The 24,793-nt window shown below is 39.4% G+C and overlaps 2 protein-coding genes across 6 annotated transcripts in view; one reads left to right on the top strand and one right to left on the bottom strand.

Moving 5' to 3' along the window:
- LOC137385590 (cytoplasmic dynein 1 intermediate chain 2-like) overlaps positions 1 to 4,842 on the bottom strand; it is an 86,037-nt gene extending 81,195 nt beyond the window's left edge. For 3 of the 5 annotated variants that reach the window (XM_068072082.1, XM_068072083.1, XM_068072084.1), the window contains exons 1-3: positions 4,690 to 4,841; positions 431 to 527; positions 24 to 123 (exon numbers count right to left, since the gene is read on the bottom strand). In XM_068072082.1, the coding sequence (XP_067928183.1) occupies positions 24 to 123; positions 431 to 527; positions 4,690 to 4,788 (296 nt within the window). In that variant the 5' untranslated portion in view covers positions 4,789 to 4,841. Of the gene's footprint in view, positions 1 to 23; positions 124 to 430; positions 528 to 4,689 lie in introns of all 5 variants that reach the window. The other 2 variants (XM_068072080.1, XM_068072081.1) reach the window with 1 other exon arrangement.
- Positions 4,843 to 5,371: 529 nt separating this feature from the next.
- Positions 5,372 to 8,438, top strand: LOC137406367 (uncharacterized). The gene is made up of 3 exons (XM_068092939.1): positions 5,372 to 5,503; positions 5,819 to 6,038; positions 6,299 to 8,438. The coding sequence occupies exons 1-3, from the start codon at positions 5,414 to 5,416 to the stop codon at positions 6,568 to 6,570; spliced, it is 582 nt and encodes a 193-aa protein (XP_067949040.1). The 5' UTR covers positions 5,372 to 5,413; the 3' UTR covers positions 6,571 to 8,438.
- The last annotated feature ends 16,355 nt before the right edge of the window (positions 8,439 to 24,793 follow it).

Genomic DNA, 24,793 nt, shown 5'->3' with positions numbered 1-24,793 from the left:
AATGCATAAACTTATGTACTTACAAAATGTTTGCCACGTCACAACTGGTATTACTTGTTGGCATTGGCCTTTCTGAACTAACATCTTTGGTGGTGCTTGTGGTCTGGCTTGATGCGCTGCCATCTTAAATAAAACAAGCATTAAAAATCATAACCTATGTTTTGAACAAGCCTAACGCTGTAACATCAATAAAAAAGTGTCAAGTACATTTTTAATATATACTACATGGACAACATCAATGGAAAGCATTGGATTCGACGAAATGGCAAAATAAAAAACTGAAAGTTCTTCTGTCTTAGGAAGCTGTCGAGGAAGCTCAAAATATAACCAGTAAAATTAAAAATCAGACTTGTTTGTAGTTTACAAATACCCTAGTAATATTTATATATAGTAAGTGTATGTTAAAAGGAACCGCTCGTTTGTTTCTTACCTATACCGAGATCCTGGAGAAGCCTGTCGGCGGCCGAGAGACGTTCTTCAATAGGTATATCAGGTTCAGCCACCTTAACTGCATTCTTCAATGATTCCTGTGTTAAGAGAAAACTTGCAGAGCTAATGTGTAATATAGGTGCCAAACAGACCTGCCAACCCAAGAGTGGGGCAATGCGTGAAATTTGGTTTTGGGGCAGTTGATGTATCAATGGTAGTACATGTATATATAAAATTATGGAAATTGGGGCAAAAATCTCACGCATTTTCATTTTTTTTTTGGGGTGATTGCGTCAGTCTCACACCCAATGCGTGAGAGTTGGCAGGTATGGTTAGAGTTGCCAGATGGATGAACAAAAAATACAGGACATATTGTGGCTGGCAGTGGGTTCTGTATTTGAAAGTGTATAGCGTATAGTGTCTTGTATATAGTTATATGGTAAATGCATGATATGATGACATGATATATATACTAATATAATAATATACATGCATGTAATGCTGTACAGTAGTGTATATTAGGCTCTACTTAGTATGCATTGTCTCTCCTCTTTAGTCTTACTCACAATTATTTGTTGATTGTCTAAACTTCTTTAGCAATGAATCATCTTTTAATACAGCAGCATAAAATGCTTTGCAGTTTACTTTCATATTTCATGCCACTTGCAGCTCTGATTTTATAGTACAGTTGATGTTCTGTTTCTTTCTTTTGTCCATCTGGTTGTCATGAGCAAAAATACACGCTCAGGTCCGGCATTGCTGGTTGGTACAGAGAGTATACAAGCTTAGTTGTTTCCAGAAATAGTGGTGCACTATTCAAGATGTAACTCCACTTTTCAGCTGGGGAGCTCAAGGACTTGATGTTATCCCAGGAAATTCTTCTGATACTTCTATGCTCCTCGTACAATACATCCTCATCCACATATCTTAGATTGAAATCATTCTTTAAGTCAAGCATGTGTTGGTAGCTAGGGATGCCTTCTATCAGTGCAAAATGAGTTGCTTTGTACAAATATGAGTACTTTGTGAAGTCAAACCCTTTCTTTAGATAAGCAATAGATGAAAAAACAAGAAAAATTTTGTAATCTGCATTATTTGTATTGGATGCTGTATAAATGTATGTGACCCATTACGCTTTTTCTAACTTCTACCGATCCACAAGGTGTCACATAAAATGGATGCTATTTTTGGAGGTAATAATTTATCATATGCAGCATTGTACATACACGCCATTGCCTAGGAATCCAAGAAGATCTGTGGTGATTATCCGGTGTTCATAAGTGCTCAATTAACTCAATATTGTTCTCGCTGTGCTACCAAAGAATTTGTCTTCCTTATTTCTAATTTCTTATAATGTCATAAAGCTCCATTATTGTACCATTGTCCTTTTCGAGTTGCAGAACACCCTTCTCAAATATAGTGGCAATATTTGACATGAAGCCCAGATAAAGTTCCACAATGAATTCCTTTGCTTGAGGATTGTCAGTCCCGTCCATTTGAGTCTCAGTAACTGTTTAACTGCAGTTGGGCAATCATCCTTGAGTGACATAAAATAACTTTTCACAGCTGCTAAAACCTTTAGTAATCTCTCAGCTGCAGGTTTTAATGACAGCCATCTTGTGGGCATATGTCTTAGTAGCTCACACCACTCTATATCAACAAATTCATAGAACTCCTTAAGCTGCTGTCTTCGGCCTGCTGAAGAAGAAAAGTGATTGAAGACCCATAGTACTATTAACTCCACATCCACATCTAATTTGGAAGCAGTATTATTCAAGCAATTGTGCAGAGATGAGCACAACAGTTAGCTTTTAGTAAGTTTGGTTGTTCTACCTTCAGATGTTGGTAAACAGAATGGTGCACTCCATAGTTCACGGATGCATTGTCAGCACTATACGCTGTCGCCTTCGACATATTAATGTTGAATTTGGCTAGCGATTCCTGAATAACTTTAGCTATGCTTATAGTTTTATGTAGGGTCTTTATAGAAATCCAATAATACAGATTGAATGTCATCATGTGGTGCAAAGAATCTCAGTATCACTGGAAACATTTTTGGTTCCCTTTATTACTAGCATCACTCGCAATGCTAAATCGTAGCAACCCATCTCATAGTTTTTGCACAGCTACACATACAATGTATGGTGCCAACACAGTCTTGACAAAAGCTTCAACTTTTGTTCGCCCACAAGATATCTGCTTTGCAACAACGCTCCCAGAGTATATAATAGTGTTGGGCAGGTATTGGGTTATCCGCTCTTACCGATACCGAGGAATTCTCGGTATCCGAGGAAACCAATCATTTTCGGTGTCAGCTAGGTATCCGCGGCCGGTTTGATATGATCAATATTTATCCGTAAAAGCCTACCGGTAAATGGTTATACAGATATCCGGAGAGATTTTTAAAACGCTTCATGACGAATATGCTAATCTCAGCACGCATTGGCGAACAGATTCAACGAAAATTTCCACACTTACTGTATCTACTATTATATTATGTTACATTGATAATACCACCCGCCTCGAAGGTTTGGAAGTTATACACAGATGGGAGGACGTAAAAAAACTCTAACGGGACTGGACTCTAATTGGACTGCGTATAATTATGTGATTACATTACCTGATTACAATATGCAATAGTAAGATTTTTTTTAACTGTTTCAGTATATTTAACAAAGAGAGCCCCTTGCCATTATCTATCTGTTCTTTATTATTATACACAACGTTTGTATCAATAACTATATTTTTTAATAGAATAAACAATAAAAACATCTATCATGAAAATTATATTTCCATCTTTCTTTTCTTTTTTGGCTTTCTAAAACAAGGAGTCTCTTTGCCGTAACAATATACTGCTGACTAAAGAATGTTTTTTTGCACAGGCTACTTTTTGCACAACGATAAAAATTGTTCGAGACAGTTATGATTTAAAGTTTAAACCATTTAAAGACACACTGATAACCACATACCGAACAATAGTACCGACAATACCGAACTTTCTTAGTTGACAAAGGATACCGAAGATGGTAAATACAGAGGATATCGATACCGAGAAAACCGATAAAAACGTGCAAGGATATCCGATACGGCACTAAATTAGATACCGGCCCAACACTAGTATATAATCCTATCCAGTTTCATATCACAGTCCAATGAATTATAACTCAAACTATGTTTCAATGTGTGAACTACTTTGGTAAGCTCAGCAGCAGTTATTTGACTTTGCTGAGAGCTTTCTGTAGATGCAAAAAACGTAGACAACCGATGATTATCTTTAGTTGAGCTTACACTTCTCTTATGCTACTTGGTTTCTTCATGCTGTTTAATGTCCGCTGCTCCTCCTGATGCAATGGAGAAGTCTTTGTTGCAAAGACTGCAGCGCACTTTGAATTTATCTCTGCTCACAGGCTTTATCCACATGAATTTCTCTTCCCATGTTTTGCTATATACGGTCAAGCGCTTGGGTTTCTTTGGCGGAGTATTGTGAAGATATTCAGCTGTCGAAGAACTTGCCTCAAACATGCTGACTGATGAACTAGCAAATTTATTGTGGGCTGTGGCTGAAAACTTCATAATTCGCTGGCACTTTCCTGAATCAGTGGGGTGGGAAAGAGAATTTTCTTTCTATCCATTGCCAACTCCACAATAGATAGAAGGGAAATTCCCCACTAATTACAGCTGTTTGTTTGGCTATTGTTATATGCATGGATACCTATATTATATATCTATCTATCAATCATCGATGGTTATTGTTATATAATATTCCAGTTGGCTCAATAACCAATACAGCTGCAATGGTTGTTGTATATGTATTACATGTACATGTATTTAAAGAAAATAGTTACAGATAAAAAATAACTCTCCCCTGCAACTCAAATACAGGAAAGTTAGGGTCAAATACAGGACACAAGACACAGATAAAAAAACAAGACAATCCAGTCAAATACAGGACATCTGGCAACCCTAGGTATGGTGCCAAATATAACTTACGCTTAGAGGGGAATAGCTCACGCTCTCATTTGTTTATACACATTCAAATGCACAAATCAAATATAAAAAATTTTAGCCTTCACTAACATAAACTACGTTCATAATGCCTTTAACAACATTACTATAAAACTCTGTAGTCTATAGAAGTCAACCAACATCAGACTCCATCATCGTCAACTTCTAGATGATGAGCGTTTTATCTTTTATTTCACGAAGCTGAAAAATTCCCAAAGACTGTCTAAATGAAATAAATAGAACTAAATGGCTTACTTCCTTTTGTCTCTTTTCTTCTTCTTTTCTCTGGCGATCTTTTCTGATAGCTTCCAAACGAGCCTTTTTCCTTTCTAGCTCGGCTTTTCTGTCCGCCATATCTCTTTTTACTATAATTGGTGTCGCCGGAAGTATGGAGCTTATAGTGCCCCGAGTTTGCAACCCGAAGTGATAAACCGAGTTATATTTACCAAAGACCTATTAACTATGGTATAGTTAATAGGTCTATGGTATTTACAAACTCGAGTTTGAAAAAATAAGGTGCAATATACTGGTATTACGGTAGCATAACCGTAGATCTGATTATATTAACGATGGTACACCACTGATTACCGGTTAGTTAAACCATAACTGCCACGATCAGTGTTTTTGTTTTTTTCATATGTAAATCAGACATGCTGATTCCGATTTTGTAATCAAAATAAAAATTGGTCCACTAGTTTTCAAAGTCATTTTTGTTTTTGAAGGCTTTTTACAGCGATTCAATATCGGGGTCGAAAACGACACTTCAAGCCCCGCCCATAAACATGTGACGTAACCTAGCTTTTTATGGACGCAAGTCGGAGATGTTTAGTCGACTGAGAAACAAATAGCTCTGCGAGCTTACCAATGAAAATCGACGTTACAGATGTCAAATCTCCAAAGGTCAAGGTCAGGTTTACATAATTTTTCATAAATTTTTATCGAGACGCTCGGAAATCGCTTTATACAGATAACGCTCTCAATGGCAGGAACCCAAGTACCCATGGATGAAGGTATGCATGGTTTTGTGGCTGAACCTCTTGTTAGGATGGAAGATAACGAGGTTGTGAACGTGAGTAATATTATTTTTATTTCATTTATTTTTAATTTATCGAAAATAATTGATGAAAAAATGCGATATTTGTTATAAAGTACAAAGCAGTTATATCATTCATTTTATTAGATTTCGTTGGATTATATACATACATACAAATGAATATATCGGCTTGTTCATCATCATGTTGTGTTCTCAATAAATTTATTGAGTTTAATATTCTTGACTTAGCTTCCCCAAATTTTTCACTTTGAGACTCGGTTGTACATGTATGTAAAGATAAGCCGCTTTGTATTCAACCTCTTGTCACTAAAACATTCGCTTCCTTACCAGGTTTATGTACCAAGACCTGTTGAGGAATGGTGTGGCTGTGGGAGATGCCAGGCTTGGCCTAAAGAAGACATGAACATCTGCTGCAGGAATCATCCTATATGGGACACGCAAAGAAGTGGAGGGCCAGAGATTTCCTGCATTACATCATGCCCCAACATTGGCGAACTTATGATGTATGCCCCCTTAAGAAACATGTGGCACAACTACTGTACATACCATGGTGTGTTTTGATTTGCACTGCATAATGAGATTTGTCGCATGACATGTCTGCTGTTTAGCAAATCCCTTCCTCATCCTATAATGTTTTTAATCTTTCAAGCAAATTATTATGCAGCTCTATAATGCTACCTCTTACAAGAATATTGTAGATATTTTATTGCAAAAGTTTACCTACAGCCAGCATGATGGGTTGAAAATCACCCATAATCTCAACCTAGCATGCGTGGACTATGTTTTTAACCTTTGTTCCTATCATTACAGTACCACAAAGACCAGATGCTGAATTGCTTCAAGTGGGCCCAAACCTAACCCAAGAACAGATTACCAGACTAATTAATGAACAAAAAAGACTGTGCGCTTACAGGTCGTTAATATTTTGGGCATACCCAAGTTTGAAACGAGGTGAAAGAAAGCCACTACCTGCCTGCATATATGCTTATGTCAGAGCACTGTTTCCTAGTACAGACGACGAAGAAATTTATGCCGATTGGCAACATACTCTCTTTGCCTATAGCAATCAGCAAGACAGTTGATAGATCAGCAAGATAGTTATTAAAGGTTGACTTGCAACAAAATTCACATTACAATTATTTGATATCAAAAGATTCACCATGTCTTACTCTGTTGTAGGTGCAAAATATGTGGAAAGGTGATTACAAGCTCTTAAAAGCTCAAAAACCAACAGAAAATCGTAGCCACACCAGATCGCTGTAGTTTGGATTCCCTTTCCAAAGCGGTTCAAATGTGATGTAGTTCTGAGCGATGGTTTCTGTTTAGACTTTCTTGCAACCTTATTCGTTGAAATATTTTCACAGATATACTTCACGCATTCAATAAAACTGTCTATTGTTCTTACGAGTCTGTTTTATCGTCATTGTAATGCTGTCACTTTTAGCACTGATATATTATAACTTACCATAAAAAATCATTGAACTTTTTAACCTTAGCTCGAAGGAGTACATATCATTGTCCGATAATCATGACGAGTCCGTTGGTCACCTGTGATATTCAAAGTGCTGCAAAAATTATTTGCGAAGTATTGGGTCACATGATCAGATTACGACTTGACGATTGAATAATGCCGAAACAAAACCGTAAAGTAGTAAGCATCTATATTTGATAAGGGGTCTTCGGTAAAACCCGAAGTGTTTGTCATAAACTAGTACTACGATAAGCTTTATATTGAGTTTTTTATTGGCCTTTCAATTCACGTGAGAACATCATGTAACAAGACAATAACCAAATTTCATGGCTACGTCATCGAAATAAAGAGATTCCAATCTACGGCGGCTTTTCGTTTTTGAGCTTTTAAGAGCTTTTTATCACATTTCCACATATTTGGCACCTACAACACAACAGAGTAAGACACGGTGAATCTTTTGATACCAAATAACTGTTATGAGAATTTTATTGCAAATCAACCTTTAATAACTATCTTGCTGATCTATCAACTGTCTTGCTGATTGCTATAAGCAAAGAGAGTTTAGATATAGATATAGTAAATCCTAGATTGGCGAATAGCTATCATTACAATGGAGCAAAAGTGAGGCCTATAATTGGCTGTTGTTCTCACGATGTCAAGTCGCAGTGATGTGCATCACGGCAACAGAGCCTTCCGCTGAGCAATGAGTTTAGTAGTGAAAGCATGCTTGTGCTACTAGTTTATAAGTCATAAACGTTACAATAAGACTAAATTCTCGGTAAAATGTCATCAGAAAAGACTACAACACCTCAGGTATGTGAACCCACAATAAAAATTTTAAATACTTAAATCAACTTAACCTTTGCGCGTGTACTATATCATTGGTTCACGTTGCATGTTGCTACTGGAAACAAACTAACTACCTTACCAACTCAACTTACTTGTCCTATCATGGTCTCATAACAACGAACATACCTTTTTATGATTATTCGGAATTGAAAGTGAAGTGAATGAATGGGACTATCAAAAGAAAGATTGTCTAGACTGATTACAACAACATATATTACATACTTGTCTCTCAAAGCTGGTAGGGTTGTAATCTAGCTTGGCATGGTTGATCAAATGCCTTTTTTTGTCTCATTCGAAGTAATGTAATTATATTCATTCTACTACATGTATGTATTGTTAATGTTTAGGCCAATAAAAAGTCCAAGTCGCCGTGGGTGCTGTGCCTATGAATGTTCAAGCAATCCTGAGAAATGCCCAAATCTGGCCTTGCACCGCTTTCCAAACAAGAAACGAGCTGAAACCTGTAATGCTTGCCTCACATTTGACGATTTAGTAAATAAGCTGCTACACCAAAATGCTTGTTCTTGGTGTCAAATTGAAGCTCAGAATGTGGTTCTAGCAGCCATAGAAACAGAATTTTGATAATGAATACAAAATTTCATTTTTGAACAAATAAATTTATGCCGATCGATCTTACAAGACTGACCTATAATTTACACAATAACAAAGAAGGTGCAGATTTTAGCCAAAATCTGTTACTATCACCTGATTCTACACAAAATTCTGAATATACAAGTAAAATCTCATGACAATATTACATACTTTCTTCTTTATATAGTCTCACGTAGCATATGGAGTCACTGAAAAAGCACATTTAAGAAAAACGACTTTGAAAAAAAAATTTATGCCGCTTCTCTGTTGCTCAGTAGTCGTGCGACGTGCTGTTGACTTACTTCGGCAGTTGTTCGATTTCTACTCCACCTTTTCAAGAGTATGAAACCAAGCAACTGCGAAAGAAAGTAAACCTTACCGATTTCCGATTCTTTCTCTTCAATCTGTGCTCATCTTTAACTTTTGCATGCAGCAATGACTTCTCACCTACAAGCAAACCAAAATACTTCAGTCCTACCACTAGTGAAGAACATCAGGGCCATCGTCGCGCTCACTGTCACCGCATGCTCACCATGCCACTGGGTCTTCGGGCAACGTCGCCAGATTTCCCCATTCAAACACTCATTCGCATTCTGCGTACGAACCTTCGCACACCGCTCCAACAATCTCTCGTCTGACAATCTCTCGTATCACACTCAACATCGCATTTGGTCAGTCAGGTTTTGAAGATGACTTGCTGGGATTCTTATATCAACACCAGCTATCACGAGGGCAATAATCATGCTGCGGGTGCGAGGCATCAGACGTGATGTGATACGGCGCGGCCAAAATTTCTCTTTTTATTCTATCAATGTTACCTGGATTCCGACTGATGGCTTTGCGATAACAAGACTGCAAAGAGGTCATCAAGGTTTCTGTAAGCTTGCCTTTCCCGGAAATAGGCGTCGCCGATTTACTATATGAAACTTGAGTTATTTCATATGAGTTGACAAACGTTTAGCAACATGATTTATGCACGCCTCCTTGACGCTGACATTACCATACACATTCAGACTACACACCGCATCATACGCTGCACTATCACCATCACCAAGAGAAACAGTATAACGTAAAGGCCCTGTTGTAGATCTCTGCCAGATAATCTTTGCTGCTTCTCTCTCCATAGCACCGCTCGAGCAGTCATGGATCTTCTCGCAAGCATCTTGGCATTTCTTCCAGAACTCGTCGTAATCGCTGTCATCCTTCTTCGGTCCTTTCTCACATACCTGGCAGTAGTTTGACATCACTTCAAAGTCTACAACATACCCAGTAAGAACATCTATAGCAACAAATACACCATTGCGTGAAGTGTGTCCACGCTTCTGCCATGCACCGTCGTAACTCACAGCTATATCTACAGTATCTACATCAGTACTACGTCTATCAAGCTTTAGATACTCTGCCTTTACAATATTCCTAATGATTCTAAAACAAGCCTCTAAAGCTGTAGAACATGCAGTAGCTAACTTACCTAACATAGCGAAGTATGAGGCACTCGTAATAGGCAGTGGTAAATTTAAATCCGAAATAAAGCTACACGCCTGTTCATAACCTACCCTGTTACTCTTACAAGAATAAACAAATCTATCGTTTATATCATAAGCCTTACCATTTACCACACTCGGGGATGTGTGCCGCGACATAACTACGGTCTTACAATCGTTACAAACTACTTCAAATAAACTAGACATACCATATACCCTATCAGTCTCAACTAACCCTACATTAGTACTACGACAGACGGAACACATATGAGAAACTAAGCTATATAAAAATTTCACGCTCACTACCCTAAAGCTGCTTGCCCTGACACTGCTTGCGGCGGTATCACCAGAAGTAGTGTCAGCACCAGCAGAAACAGGCGAGCTAGCAAGATACTTCCTGAAAGTCTCCAGCTTGTGCTTGGACGCAAAAACTGGAGTGGCAGCGGCAGAATCTGGATCAGCACAAACTGGAGCATAAGATGTAGATGGTGCTGATGAGAGAAGAGATGTACTCGGCGGTGGTGTGGTTGCATCAAATTTCTACAAATAAAAACTAATTTATGCTTAGAAGTTATTAGTTGCAGATAATTATTTTTTGCTGAGACTTCATATTTATCTTATCTCAAATTGAACTATGTATGTACTGTACAACTAGAACTTATGACGAAAAAAAGTGTCTCGAGTTGGCAACCGGTTGGTAAACCGAGTTATTCTTACAAACTCGAGTTTGTTAATATAACTTAGTTTATCAACTCGGGTGGCAAACTCGAGGCACTTTAATCCGCCATACCAGGAGGCAAATCGCTATATTATTCGTCAAGAGGGTTATCCAAGACAATTGAATCTGGACTCAAGAAAGATCAACAGTTCTTCAATAATCCCAAAGAGGCTATAAACAAAATTTTAAAAACTGGGATGACTCGTAAAACCAATATAACCAAGTTTTGTAAACATGTAGCAAAATAAGTCAATTTACAAAAATATATCATTGAGCTCAGCACCCGCTCAGCATATCCTCAACGGGTGCCAGAGATTACGCCTACAAGTGATTTTGCCTACAGGAGATCACGTCTACAAGTGATTTTGCCTACAGGAGATTACGTCTACAAGCTGATAGACTATGCCTACGATCTAGGATATTGCCCCTACTTTAAAAACACATTTTTATTGAATCATTAAGCAAAAAACAAGCGTATGTATTTTTAAAGTAGGTAGTCTTATACATACAGACACGTGTCAATAACTGAGTATTTCTATATGTTATCAGCTGCCCATCACAAAAAGTGATCATTGGTTGCTGGTCAATATATCATGGCATAACTTTGGAGTTGTTTTTTTATCTCCTATGGCATACCCATACCTGCCAACTCTCACGCATTGGGCGTGAGACTCATGCAATCACCCCAAAGAAAAAATGGAAATGCGTGAGAATTTTGCCCCAATTTCCAAAATTTTATATATGCTGTCATTGATACATCAATTGCCCCAAAATTAAATCTCACGCATTGCCCCACTCTCGGGTTGGCAGGTCTGGGCATACCATTATGTTCTACTTTTATATGGAGCCTCCCTCACAGCCGGTTGAGATCACCCGGGAGTACATATGCATATATACAGAGTAAATTACAGATGCAAGTTATATGATTTACAATAGTGTCATCCATCATAAATGAGCAAAAGAAGGCTCTCATAAAAATCTGATTTTTTGCATATAACTGTTGTGTTCGTTGTTATATACTGCATAGACAAGTAAGATGTATGAGATTTATACTTAGAATAAATAAACAGATTGTTAACGGACATTCATAGTGTATTTCTCGCAGTGAAGTGCTTTTCCGCGTGATATAATATAAACACGTGACATAACACTAACACGTGGCATAACACTAGCACGTGTACTATACAACATCCCTTCTTAGGTTTGTTTAAAACAGAAATAAAGAGTATTATAACTAAAGGAGTATTATACATGGAGTATCCATAGCGATAAGGCACACAAGCTCTAAGTGTAAGCTAATGTAAGCAAGTGTAGCGAGTGTTCCAGTCCTTAGTAGCGAACATAGTCTTTCAGATATGCCGGTTCCTTGGTCTGCCGCATAGGTCGGCTACTTCGTTCACCAGCCATTGTAGATTCAGCGTTAGCACGCTTCGTGCTCATGCTAGACTCAGCCTCAGCACGCTTCGTGCTCGTGGCTTCCTTGTTCACTGGTATTCCGCTATCTCCTATCTCCTCGGTGATGTCATCTGACGATTCACCTACAACACAAGAAGACGGCAGAAATCTTTTCACGGATGACACATTACGATCAACACATTTTCCATGGGTCTCAACAGAAATTTTCTGACCGACTCGGGCAGTGACTATGCCAGGCGAAGGTAAATATGGTGAGTCTACTTTAGACGATGGCTGTTCATTTTTCAACAAAACCTGGTCACCTACGGAAATGTCTGATGGGACAGCACGCCGGCGGCAGTCAGCGTAAATTTTCGACTGCCCTTTGTATTCTGAGTCAGTGTCATGCGCCTGTTGGTCAATATGCAAGTCGCTGAAGTGTGGCAACTTAGTTCTGATTTTCCGCCCAAACAGTAACTCAGCAGGACTTTTGCCCGTAGCAGGGTGAACACAAGCTCTGTATGCGAGTAAGTACTTAGCTACTTCCTGTCTGTAATTCAGATTGGACTCGTATGCAATTCTGATGCGTTTCATTAAGCTTGCATTTTGGCGCTCGACTTCCCCGTTAGCCTGTGGCCATCTAGGTATGACTCTCATATGTTTAATACCATTTTGGTTGCGAAAGTCTGCTAATACCTGAGAAATAAACTGTGGCCCATTATCACTTTTGATGGAATTTGGCAACCCATGTGTCAGAAACATGTTTTCAAGCTCTTTGACAGTTTTCTCAGCTGTGATACTTTTCATATAGGCAATCTCAAAAAATCTACTATAGTAGTCTATCACCACCATAATGTGCTCGCCTGATGGTAAAGGTCCTAGAAAATCAACGGCTAGTTCGGACCATGGCTCAAGTGGAAGTTTGGTTGTCCTGATAGGTTCTGGGTTAGATTTTCTCGAAGTGATTTGACAGCCATGGCATGTTTTGCATAAATTTTCAGCTTCTACATCCATCCCCGGCCAAAATACTTTTGATCGCAAAGCTTGCTTTGTTCTTACTATGCCTAAATGGCCTTCATGTGCTAGCTGGAGTATCTGCTGTCTGAGTTTAGTGGGCATTACAATTCTGTTGCCCCGGAGAATGAGTTTACCTATAGTACAAAGTTTGTCTTTGATGGCTTTGTATAATTTTGGCCCATTAAAACTATTCCAGTTACCATATTCTATACACTGGTGAAGAGAAACCAACTCATCGTCTACAGCAGACTCACGTTCTATCTCTCGTGTGGTTAACGCACGTGGTGTAGCATTTTGCGCAACAAACCTAACATGTGCCATGTCTTCAATCTGAGCTTTAGACAACGCGCTATTAGCATCTGCCTCTAAGAGCCTACTGAGAGGGTCGGCGATGTTATTTTTTCCCTTGACATAGACCACTCTAAAATAGTACGGTTGTAACCTCAACACCCAGCGTTCAATTCGTGCAGAAGGTTTTGATCTGGTTGAGTATATGTTCATCAACGGTTTATGGTCAGTTATGAGGTCAAAGTCTACCCCCAGCAAGTATGATTGAAATCTTTCGCAGGCCCACACTAAAGCTAAACTTTCTTTCTCGGTTTGGCTGTACCGCCTCTCTACACTAGACAAACTTCTGTTAGCATAGTAGATCACTCTGTTCACACCATCTTGCTTTTGTACTAGGACCGCGCCCACGCCAATAGGACTTGCGTCTGCTATGACTGAAGTATGAGCGCCGACGTCAAAAAATCCCAGAATTTTGCGGTCTGACAGAGCATCCTTGAGCTTTTTGAACGCTTTCGATTGTTCGGGACCGAATATAAATGGCTCACTACGGCGGGTCAGTTTCCTGAGTGGTTCACAAAGTTCTGGAAGATTTGGAACAAATCGACCTAGATACTCGACCAAACCTAGGAAGCTTCTCACTTCCGACTGATCTTTAGGTTCCTTGAACCCTTGAACTGCCTCGACCTTGCCAGAACCTGGCTTGATACCACGACTCGAGAGCCTATGCCCAAGAAACTCGACCTCTTCAACCCCGAAAGAACATTTTTGCCTGTTGAGAGTTAAGCCACATGCCTCAAGTCGTTCAAAGACCATGTGAAGTCTTGCGTCATGCTCTTCTCTGTCTGAGCCATGAACTACAAGATCATCGCTCATATTGGCAACCCCTGAAATGCCTTGGATGATTTTTCTTATTTCGTTTTGGTACAGCTCTGGTGCAGCATTGATCCCAAACATTAGGCGCTTATATCTGAATAGGCCTATGTGGGTTGCAAAAGTTGTTATGTGCCGGGAGCTTTCGTGAAGCATTATCTGGTGAAACCCCCACTTTAGATCGAGCTTGCTGAATATATTTGATTTAGACATGTCTAGCAGCAGCTCGTCTACTGTCGGCATAGGGTGTCTTTCACGCTTGATGGCAGTGTTGGCCTGTCTCATGTCGACACACAACCTGATCTCCGAATTGGGCTTAGGCACTACCACCACAGGTGAGACCCAGTCACTGACCCCGCTCACTGGCTCAATAATTTCGGCATCCAGAAGCTCTCGGATTTTCTGCTCGACCTTATCACGTAGTCCAAAAGGTATTCTTCGACACGGTTGGCATACAGGTGTGACAGTTTGATCTATGGTCAGCTTAACAGTTCGATCTTTCAGTAATCCTACCCCACCAAACAAATTCAGGTATTTAGTTTCATATGAACTGCACATGTTTACACTAGCATCTAGACCAATTTTGAGTAAACCCAGTTTCTGAGATGTGTCATAGCCCAAAAGTGATTCAACTTCATGATCAACAACCACATATTCCCCTTTTGACTCGTGAGGACCTACTTTTGCAGTGGCTTCAAATGTGCCTATGACTTTCAATGGCTTTTTACTACCATACGGATAGATCTCTTTTGCAGTTTTATTTGAAACACAAATAATGCCTTCGCGCTTCAATGATTTCCATACATCAGCCGACAAGATGTTGCAGTCACTGCCCGAGTCGATAATGAAATTTGTATACACTCCTCCAAGCTCCACATCCACTCTATGGAATTTTTGGCTTGATTGACATGTAAACGCATACTCTGTATTATCGTCTTTGCTCTCAACACGTCGAGCAGCACTGCTAGCTTTTATTAATTTAGTTCTACACTTTACCTCAAAGTGACCAATTTTAAAACACTTTTTACATGTTTTGTTCTTTGCAGGGCAATCAGGACTAGCTCCTGTGTGACCCTTCCGACCACAATGATAGCATTCAATTTCAGGTTTTGCAGATTTCCCTGACTGAGGTCTCAACGTATGTTTTTGCATGCCCCCTGATTTAGGTGGTTTTGAACGAAGATTGTTTACAGCGCCACTACTGCCTGTCGCTCCCCCAGACCTCATTTCCTTTGTTTGGAGCTGAACAGCCTCGATATTCGCTGCCATCTCAAGCAACTTAGGTAATTCAAGTCTATCGCCCTTGCTAAGCAGCTTTGAGCGGAGGTCGACAGAGCAACAGCTAGCTATGACCTGGTCAACAATTTCAGTGTTTACATCGGCATACTCACAACCCTCAGAAGCTTTCCTTAGCCTAGCCACATACTGTGCAATAGTTTCAGTAGCAGTTTGAGACATTTTTCTAAATTGATGTCGCAAGAATGTAGAGTTTGGAGTGTATACAAATTGTTTGTTGAGACAAGCTACAGCTTTATCAAAATTGTGGTCTTCTCCTTTGTCAAAATTAGTATCATCATGCGGCCTACTACCAAATATCTCTCGAGCAGCAGCACCGATACAGTAAAACAATAGAGCCCTACGCCTTTTTCTCAAAGATTTGGCTTCTGCTGTATCTGTTTCAGGTGTTTCATTAAACAAACCCTTACAATCAGCAAATAAATTGAACTCTTTTAACCATGCCTTCCAATTAACAGACACAGTCGCTGCATCACCGTCTGGATTAAATTGTGATGGACCTCTAAGGTCGCTAGTATAAGCATCAGCCACTATATTGAACAAGGGTCAAACACGAGGGTATCAGAAAATTCAATTAAACCATATGAAAGCAATTAGCATTAAGCTAAAATTGGAACGATACTCCTCTACGCAGCCATCCTCGTCGCCAGTTGTTGTGTTCGTTGTTATATACTGCATAGACAAGTAAGATGTATGAGATTTATACTTAGAATAAATAAACAGATTGTTAACGGACATTCATAGTGTATTTCTCGCAGTGAAGTGCTTTTCCGCGTGATATAATATAAACACGTGACATAACACTAACACGTGGCATAACACTAGCACGTGTACTATACAACAATAACCTGTTATTTCACTTTGATACAAAAAAATTATTTACTAAAAAATATTGTTTTAGCAAGAAAAGATATTACATATAACGAGCCAACTCTAAATTAACAAAAAGACCACAAACGATTAAGCCCGTTTGATAACATTATGCTAAAGTGGCCATAGCTTCAACCACTTTGTAATGCTGTAATAAATATCTTTGAAATGAAGTAAAAACCCATTTCTCAATCTTTTTGCATGGCTACTATAACTGCTCCATCTCCTTAACTTTGCTATATAACAAGTACGGTCATACTTCGACTTACGAGCTTAATGCGTTCCGAGACTGAGCTCGTATGTCAATTTACTCGCATTTTGGTGCAATTTATTTATATATAGAACAATTAAATATATTTTAATTGGTTTCTATACTCTAAAAAATGCAAATAAAACACTCAAAACAAGATATTGTAACATAAAAAACATGTTGGTTATTGTCGTAACTTACCACATGCTTTCAAAAAGCAACAAATATATAAAAACAATGCAAGGAAATGTGATTAATTAAAATGTAAAATTAAATACTGTGGTGGATTTGCCACCAAGTGAATAACGTTTTTTTATATATTATTATAGGGAGTTGTGCCCTATTTTATCTTTTTCCCGATTAGCCACGCCCTCATGGGCTGGCCTTATGTTCCACTAATTTGCATATCTTATAGTATATAAAGGAAGGCATCAGCCTTATTATTTCGTTCTGAAATACATGTTGTTCCATGAACCATCTCTCTCTTCAGTTTTTCTGATAAGGAGAATTACTTGATTTATTGCAAGTATCTCGGCATTTTGCCTCTAAGCGCTGCTCGGTATAGCAGGACAAGTCGACATGTCGACCTCTACTGGCTGTCTATCATAAAGCCAGGAATTGTAAGTTAATAATGTTATATTGTATGAACTGTAATGAACTGTATGCATAGGATGTGTGTAAGCAACTGGCAAACATAGCTAGCCCAAACATAGCTAGCATAACTAATCTTATAATAATAGGATAAGCTGACTCGGCTACTGTAGGGCTGGTAGAGTCATTAGCATTCAGTGTGAGCACACACTGTGACATCTTCCTCTTTTAGTTGTTGTTACAATTCAAACTGCTCTAAAATATCACAAGTCAGACACTTACAGAAAAATAACATATCTGCATAACAGTTTAAAATAATAGAAGTTGATTGCAAAACACAATTGTACAAAATCTGATTCTTGGTAGAAATTGACTCTTAGTCCAAAACCACACCAAAAACAAAACATGATTTTTTTAACTAAAAAGACACAAAAATCTGGTGGATCTAGCTTACAATAATTGTCCTAATCAAGAGAAATCTAAACGAATGGGTGGTTTGGACACTCTTCCCGACCTAGTGACAACTGAGGAAAAGCTTGAACTCATTTGATTAGGATTAGTTGCACCTGTCGATGCAGGAGTGGCGGTGCCACTCTGGTCAACAGAATTGGGAACAACAGCTAACTGACTTTGCTGAGCAGACTGGACCGGAACCAAAGTTTTATCAGAATTAGTACTTTCAACCAGTTTCTGTTGTTTATCAAGGTTATCATTAATCAAGGTTCTATCAGAATTAGTACTTTCAACGAGTCTCTGTTGTTTATCAATGTGATCATTAATCGAGGTTTTATTATAGGCATGAGAAGATCGGTTAGGTCTCAGAGATTTTATGTTGCGTCTGAAAACTTTGCCATCAGATAATTTGATGTAGTAACTTCGAGGCGTTTCCGCGTGTTCAACAATAACACCTTCTGCCCACTTTCTATGGCCTAGTTTACACCAAACTTTCATTCCTACGCAATACTCAGTGGGAAGGGTAGCTGTGTTGTTCTGAAATATAGCTTGTGATTGTCTTTTAACAAAGCGACTGTGTATTTCCCTAGATGTAGTCCTTGGGGCTTGAGTTGGTGGGGTAGGCAATGTAATTGTCCTCTTAAATTTCGAGCCTGTAGCAAAACTGCTGGAGATGGGAGTTGGTCACCCAATGGAGTTGACCGTAATGTGGCCAAAACATTGCACAATGTCTGACCAGATATCACCGCCTTTCTGAGGCTGTTTTTGATGGTTTGATTCATGCGTTCGGCCAACCCGTTAGAGCGTGAATGATTGGGAGAGGAAGTTATGTGTTTAACGTCATTATCCTCAATGAAGCATTTAAATTCATAAGATGTGAAATATGACGCATTGTCACTGACCAAGGTTTCAGGCCGACCAAAGTCGATGAACTGCCTTTTTAGTAAATCTATGACTTCTAAAGACCAAGAAGTTTTTAATTGATAGCAGGCTGGCCACTTCGAGTATCGATCTACTGTTACCAAATAATCGTTGCCATTGAGGTGGAAAATGTCCATACTAACCGATTGCATAGGGTATTCTGGGATATCATATGGTTCAAGGCTATACTGACTGTTCGATCTCATGTATTCTTGACAAACAGAACACGATTCTATCAAATCTCTAATCTGACCTAAATAGCCTGGCCAATAAACTGCACCTTTGGCTCGCTCAGTACATTTACTAACTCCCATGTGACCAGCATGTATTTGGTCCAACACCGTTTTCCTCATTGCTATAGGAATAACAATCTGGGCCCGGCACAGTAACAGGTCATTATGCATTGTGAGATCAGATTTTACATTCCAGTAAGGTTTCAGTGGCTCAAGGCAAGCATGTTTAGTCATTGGCCAACCATGCTTTATGTATGACGCTAGTATCTGCATTGTGGGATCTAGTTTCGTTGTCTGACTCAACTTTTCCTTGAACAGAGGCTGTGTGATAATGCCTGTGGTTATTGAATCAATCTGATCATGATCTAGTGCTTCAAGTTTATTAGCCTCAGCACCGTAGCTAGGAAGAAATGCACGTGACAATGTATCAGTTAAAATGAGGTCTCTACCTGGTTTATGAATTAAAGTGTGATCGTATCCTTGATTGCGTAGTCTCATGCGCATCAATCTAGGGCTAAGCTCATTTAAACCCTTTTTCATTATTCCAATTAGTGGAAGTTGGTCTATTTCTATCATGACATGCTGCCCGTATATGTACTGATGAAACCGCCTCAGACCATATTGAATCGCGAGGTACTCCTTCTCAATTTGCGCATATTTTCTCTGGGTTTCCATAAGGGAGCAACTGGCATATTCTATTGGTTGGCCTGCATGCATTATTACTGCTCCCATGCCAAACTGACTAGCATCAACTGATAGGGTAACTGGCAATTCTGAATCAAACATTTTTAGCGTTGGGCTAGATGATACGAGGAATTTTAGTTTCTCAAACGCCTGCTCAGCTGCTTTGCTCCAGGACCATTCGACACCTTTTTTAGTTAGCTCGCGCAGTGGGGTGGTAACTTCCGACAGATTCGGACAGAACTTAGCTAGATATGTGGCCATTCCTAAAAGCCTACTGACGTCATCTTTACACTCTGGTTTTGGCATTTTTGTAATTGCCTCCACCTTACGGACATCGGCCCTGATAGTACCATCGCCTGTAACGTGACCTAGATATTTCAACTCAGACTGCCTAAAATTGCATTTCGACTCTTTCAATTTCAGATTACAATCCCTGCATCTCTGCAATACCAACTCTAAGATTTATCGTGCTCGGTTTCAGTCGCTGCATGAATCAACAAATCATCTATGTAGCATTCCACTCCTTCAATGTCTTCAAATAATTCCGACACAGTCCGACAAAATATCTCAGGACTAGAGGATATTCCATAAGGCAATCTAAGAAATCGATATCTACCGAATGGAGTGGCAAAAGTCGTCAACAAACTGCTAGCCTCATCTAATTCAATCTGCAAAATCCTGAGGTTGCATCTAACGTAGTGAATACTCGAGACTTCGAAAGTTTAGCAAATATTTCACTAGCTGTTGGTAATGCGAAATGTTCGCGTTTTAGATTTTTATTTAACTGTGTAGGGTCTAGACAAATCCTGAGTGACCCGTCAGGTTTCAGTATGTTTACTATAGGGTGCACCCAGTCAGTTGCTTGTCTTACTTTAGCTATTGTGCCCTCACTTTCCATATATTGTAACGTGAACTTTAGTTTATCCCTTAGTCTAAATGGGACCCTCCTAACACTTTGTATAACAGGCTGAGCATTTTCTTTTAGTTGCAAAGCATGCTTACATGGCAACCTGCCAAGACCATTGAACACATCAGTGAATTTTTTAGCTACCTTATCTGTGACGGAATCAGCCCTATCAACCAACCCAAGCTCAATGCAACTGGGCAGCCCCAATAAAGTTGCCATGTTTGTATCAGTTTTTATGACTATAAACTCCACTGTATGATACTTATTGCTAACATCCACCAGTAACATAACCTTGCCTAATACATCAAGTGCGTGTCCACTAAAAGACACTAATGATCTAGCATGTTTGACAATTGTCACCTGACTATTTACGCTGGCTAGTACAGTCTGTGAAATTACATTACATGATGCTCCCGTATCCACTTTTAATCGTAATGGCTTACCATTGCATTTAGCATTGATTGTCCATTCTCTTCCGTCATTGATGGCAAATGCAGTGTCTCCGGTATTAACGTTGTCAGGTTCCGATACCTCATTGGCAGTGTTGTTGCTGTTATCTCGTGAAGATAAGCATGCAGTGGAAAAGTGATTTTTACGGGAACATTTCTTGCACACCTTTCTGTAAGCTGGGCACCTCCCTCGTTGATGTTCCATTGCACAGTATTTACAGTTCTTTATCGTTTGTAACGGTCCAGTTCTATATTTTCTATCCGATTGTAGGTTTGGGCTTTTGCTCTCTGACATGGATACTTTCTGTTTTGGGAGTAAACACTTCGTATGGCATTAACACCATCTGTCGTGTGGTTCATTTCTCTGAGGTATTGCGTGGTAGCCTCTTTACGTTGGCATACTGAGATAACCTCCTGTAATTTAGGATTGCCTGGCAAGTTGAATATATTCTCACGAACCAACTTAGATGATATACCTGCTACAATTCGGTCCACTAGTGCTTTGTCTTTCTCATCAGCATAAAATTCACAAGTTGTGATGAGGTCTCGAAGTGCTGTCACAAAGCTTTCGAATGGCTCGCCTTGCTTCTGAACTCTGCTGTGAAATTTGAATCGCTCAAAGACTGTTTTTACCTGAGGGTTGAAGTGTTCAGTGAACGCTTTCTTTACTTCTGCAATGTCTTTTCGATCTGCTATGTTCAGTGTTCGAAATATTTCTTGGCCTTGTGCGCCAAGCAGTGTCAATAAAGTCGCTACTTGTGTTTCTCCATCCTTTTTAGTCTTTTCTGTTGCTATCATGTAAAAATCATATTGCTCGAGCCATGCTTTCCAACTTCTAATAGTCTCGCTGGGATTGTCTGTAGAATTTACAAAACTTGCCGGCGGCTTGAGCCCTCCTTCTGCCATGTTTTCTTTTCGTTCTCTTCAAAAATCCTGTCCTGACACCATATCATAAAGCCAGGAATTGTAAGTTAATAATGTTATATTGTATGAACTGTAATGAACTGTATGCATAGGATGTGTGTAAGCAACTGGCAAACATAGCTAGCCCAAACATAGCTAGCATAACTAATCTTATAATAATAGGATAAGCTGACTCGGCTACTGTAGGGCTGGTAGAGTCATTAGCATTCAGTGTGAGCACACACTGTGACACTGTCGACCTTGCTGTAGACTGTCGACCAGAGGTCGACCCCTGTCTAGAGACGAGCAATTGTGTTGCCTATAGCGTAAGACGTCTCGTACGCCGCTGTGTGTTGGTGACGCAATCTAACGTAAGGTTGCCCGAGTTGGTGACTTGTTACCTGTAGCATAAGACATTTCGTATGCCGCTGCGTGTTGGTAACTTGGCCCGACGCAGTGCTACCCGAAGTTAGTAATTGGTTGTCACCTGTAGCGTAAGACGTCTCGTACGCCGCTGCGTGTTAGTGATTCAGTCCAACGCAGTGCTCCCTGAATTAGGGATTGTTGTTACCTGTAGTGTAAGACGTTTTGTACGCCGATACGTGTTGGTGGCTCAATCCAACACAATACATACAGTAGCAGCTAACACTAGCATTTGCCAGGGAGGGAGATATAAGTGTTATTCTTCATTACAACAGTTGAATTTGATAAATTTGGATTTTATCAAAAGTTTTAAAAAAAACAAACTTAAAAGCAAACCTAAAAGCAAACTTTCATTTTTCGTAATTAAAATTTCTTTGGCGTTCATAGTTGGAAGTTTCTCGTTGGTTAGCTAATTTTTCCTTTGTTTCGCTTTCATGACTAGCCGGCCGTTTTAAGATAAACTTATCTAAGGACGTTTGCCTTTGTCGCGCTTTCAACGTGTTGCGATTAGGACGAACACTGGTGTCGTCACAAAGGGTTAATGCACGACCACTAGCCAACTTGTCCGAAAGTCTATTTTTATAGATAGCACCGGCCTTTTCACATAGACCTTTTTGCCTTTTAACCACCGGCCTTTTCGCCTTCATTGTAACATCGTTTCAGTTACGCTGTCACCGGCCAATTGTTTATTTTTTATCCAATGCCTGAGCAGTCTCTCCATCAGCGGTCGTGAAAATCGCTGCGTCGTTTAGAAACTATGGTTAGTCCTTTTGCAAACTAAATGCCCTGAATACAACCCTTCGCTTTGATAATTGTAGATGTATTTCTGCCATATTGCTGAGCTAGATCAATCACGCATACACATTTCGCATATTTTACAAAAATTTTCCGTTTAATATCAATTGTTATCATTTGCTTTTTCTTTCCATTATCTTTCATTTTACTGGCAAACATTCGGTCTACGCACCGTACTTTTAATTCACATAATTCTGCACTGAAAATTGCGCACAGAAAACACGGTACAAAAGTATAACCTGAGTAGTTGAAAAATACAGAGTGATGCTGTTCTCATAAAACACCTCCGGCATACTTTGCAACTGACTCATGTGCTCGTATCTCAAACATGGCTCGTATGTTGGTGCTAAAACTTGCTTAAAAGCTGGCTCGTATCTCAAGTTTCTCGTACGTTAGAGCACTCGTAAGTTGAAGTATTACTGTATAGATTAAAAGACTATTTCGAATTGAATATTATTTAGACTTATACAAAATTACTCACTTTTGTATAGTTTGGAGGAATTGGGCTACTTTTGTACACACAACTGTTGTGTCCATAGAGTTATACTGCTCTTTATGCTTAACGACTATGCTATTCTCTTAACGGAAGTTACGTGATATACATCACTATATGTGCGAGGTTTAAGCGCCATTACTATTATCTGTTTCTTCTGTCAATAAATGCAATCGTAACCATCTGCACTTCGTGTACACTTTAAATGCGTACCAAAACATAATTTTGGCGACAAAGATGATTTAGCTTACCTTTGATTCGTTTTCGGGTTATTTAACTCGTTATTATTAACTGTGATGGCTGGATTACCTATTCCCACGTTTGATGACGGCACTGAGGTTGACTCGTTTTTAGAAAGATTGGAATGCTACTTTGCTGTGTCTAGTACCAAGAATGCAAAGAAGGTACCTATCTTGTTAATGGGACTTAGTGCTGGTCAGTATCAGACTTTGAGAGACTTGGTTTCACCTGCAGTGCCACAATCTGTTGGTTATGACGATTTAAAGCTTAGCTTACAATCACACTTTGGTGAGCCTAGAAACATGAGGCTGGAGCGTACACGGTTTCGCTCAATTATACGTCAGAGTGGTGAGTCATTTACAGATTTCCAGATTCGAGTCAGAAAGGGAGCTAGATACTGTAACTTTGGAGATAGACTTGATGAAAATTTGCTGGAGCAATTTATCTCCGGAGTTAATCGTTCAGGATTATCGAAAAAACTCATTGAGGATACTAGAATCACGACATTAGCTGGAGCTATGGAAGTTGCTGGTACAGTTTAGTTACTTGATTGCGATTCTCGAGCTATAGCTGCCACTACTCCTAATTTCGTCGCTCGTGTTGCTCATAAAGGAGGTGCAATATCTAACTATAACACTTTTTCGGCTAGTAACACTAGAAAACCACAGAAGCCTTCAAAGACCGTTACATGCTTCCGATGTTCAAAGCCTGGCCATGTAGCTAGTGACACTTCCTGTCCTGCACGGAGTAAAATTTGTAACCAATGCAAGAAGAAGGGACATTTTGCAGGCTCGAGGTTCTGTCGTAAAGCGAAGAAAAAGAAATCTACGACAGTGAACGCTATTGCTGACGATAACGCTGCTACACCTGATGGCATTACGACTATGACTGGTTCGCCTTCAGCTGTAGACAATTTTAGTCATGAGTTTACGGTAGGCCATGGGCTTACGCTTGGTAAGGGTACACTTACTTGTACTGCATCAATGGCGGGTATTTCAGTAACATTTCTTGTAGATTCGGGTGCTGTAGATAATGTACTTGATAGACAAACCTATGACATTTTACGCAATAGTGTTGTATTACAACCAACTACCAAGAAATTATTTGCTTATGG

This window comes from Watersipora subatra, chromosome 1 (assembly GCF_963576615.1).
Source record: "Watersipora subatra chromosome 1, tzWatSuba1.1, whole genome shotgun sequence".
Lineage (NCBI taxonomy): Eukaryota > Metazoa > Bryozoa > Gymnolaemata > Cheilostomatida > Watersiporidae > Watersipora > Watersipora subatra.
The sequence above is the reverse complement of the archived record's forward strand: the minus strand, read 5'-3'. Positions and strand labels throughout refer to the sequence as shown.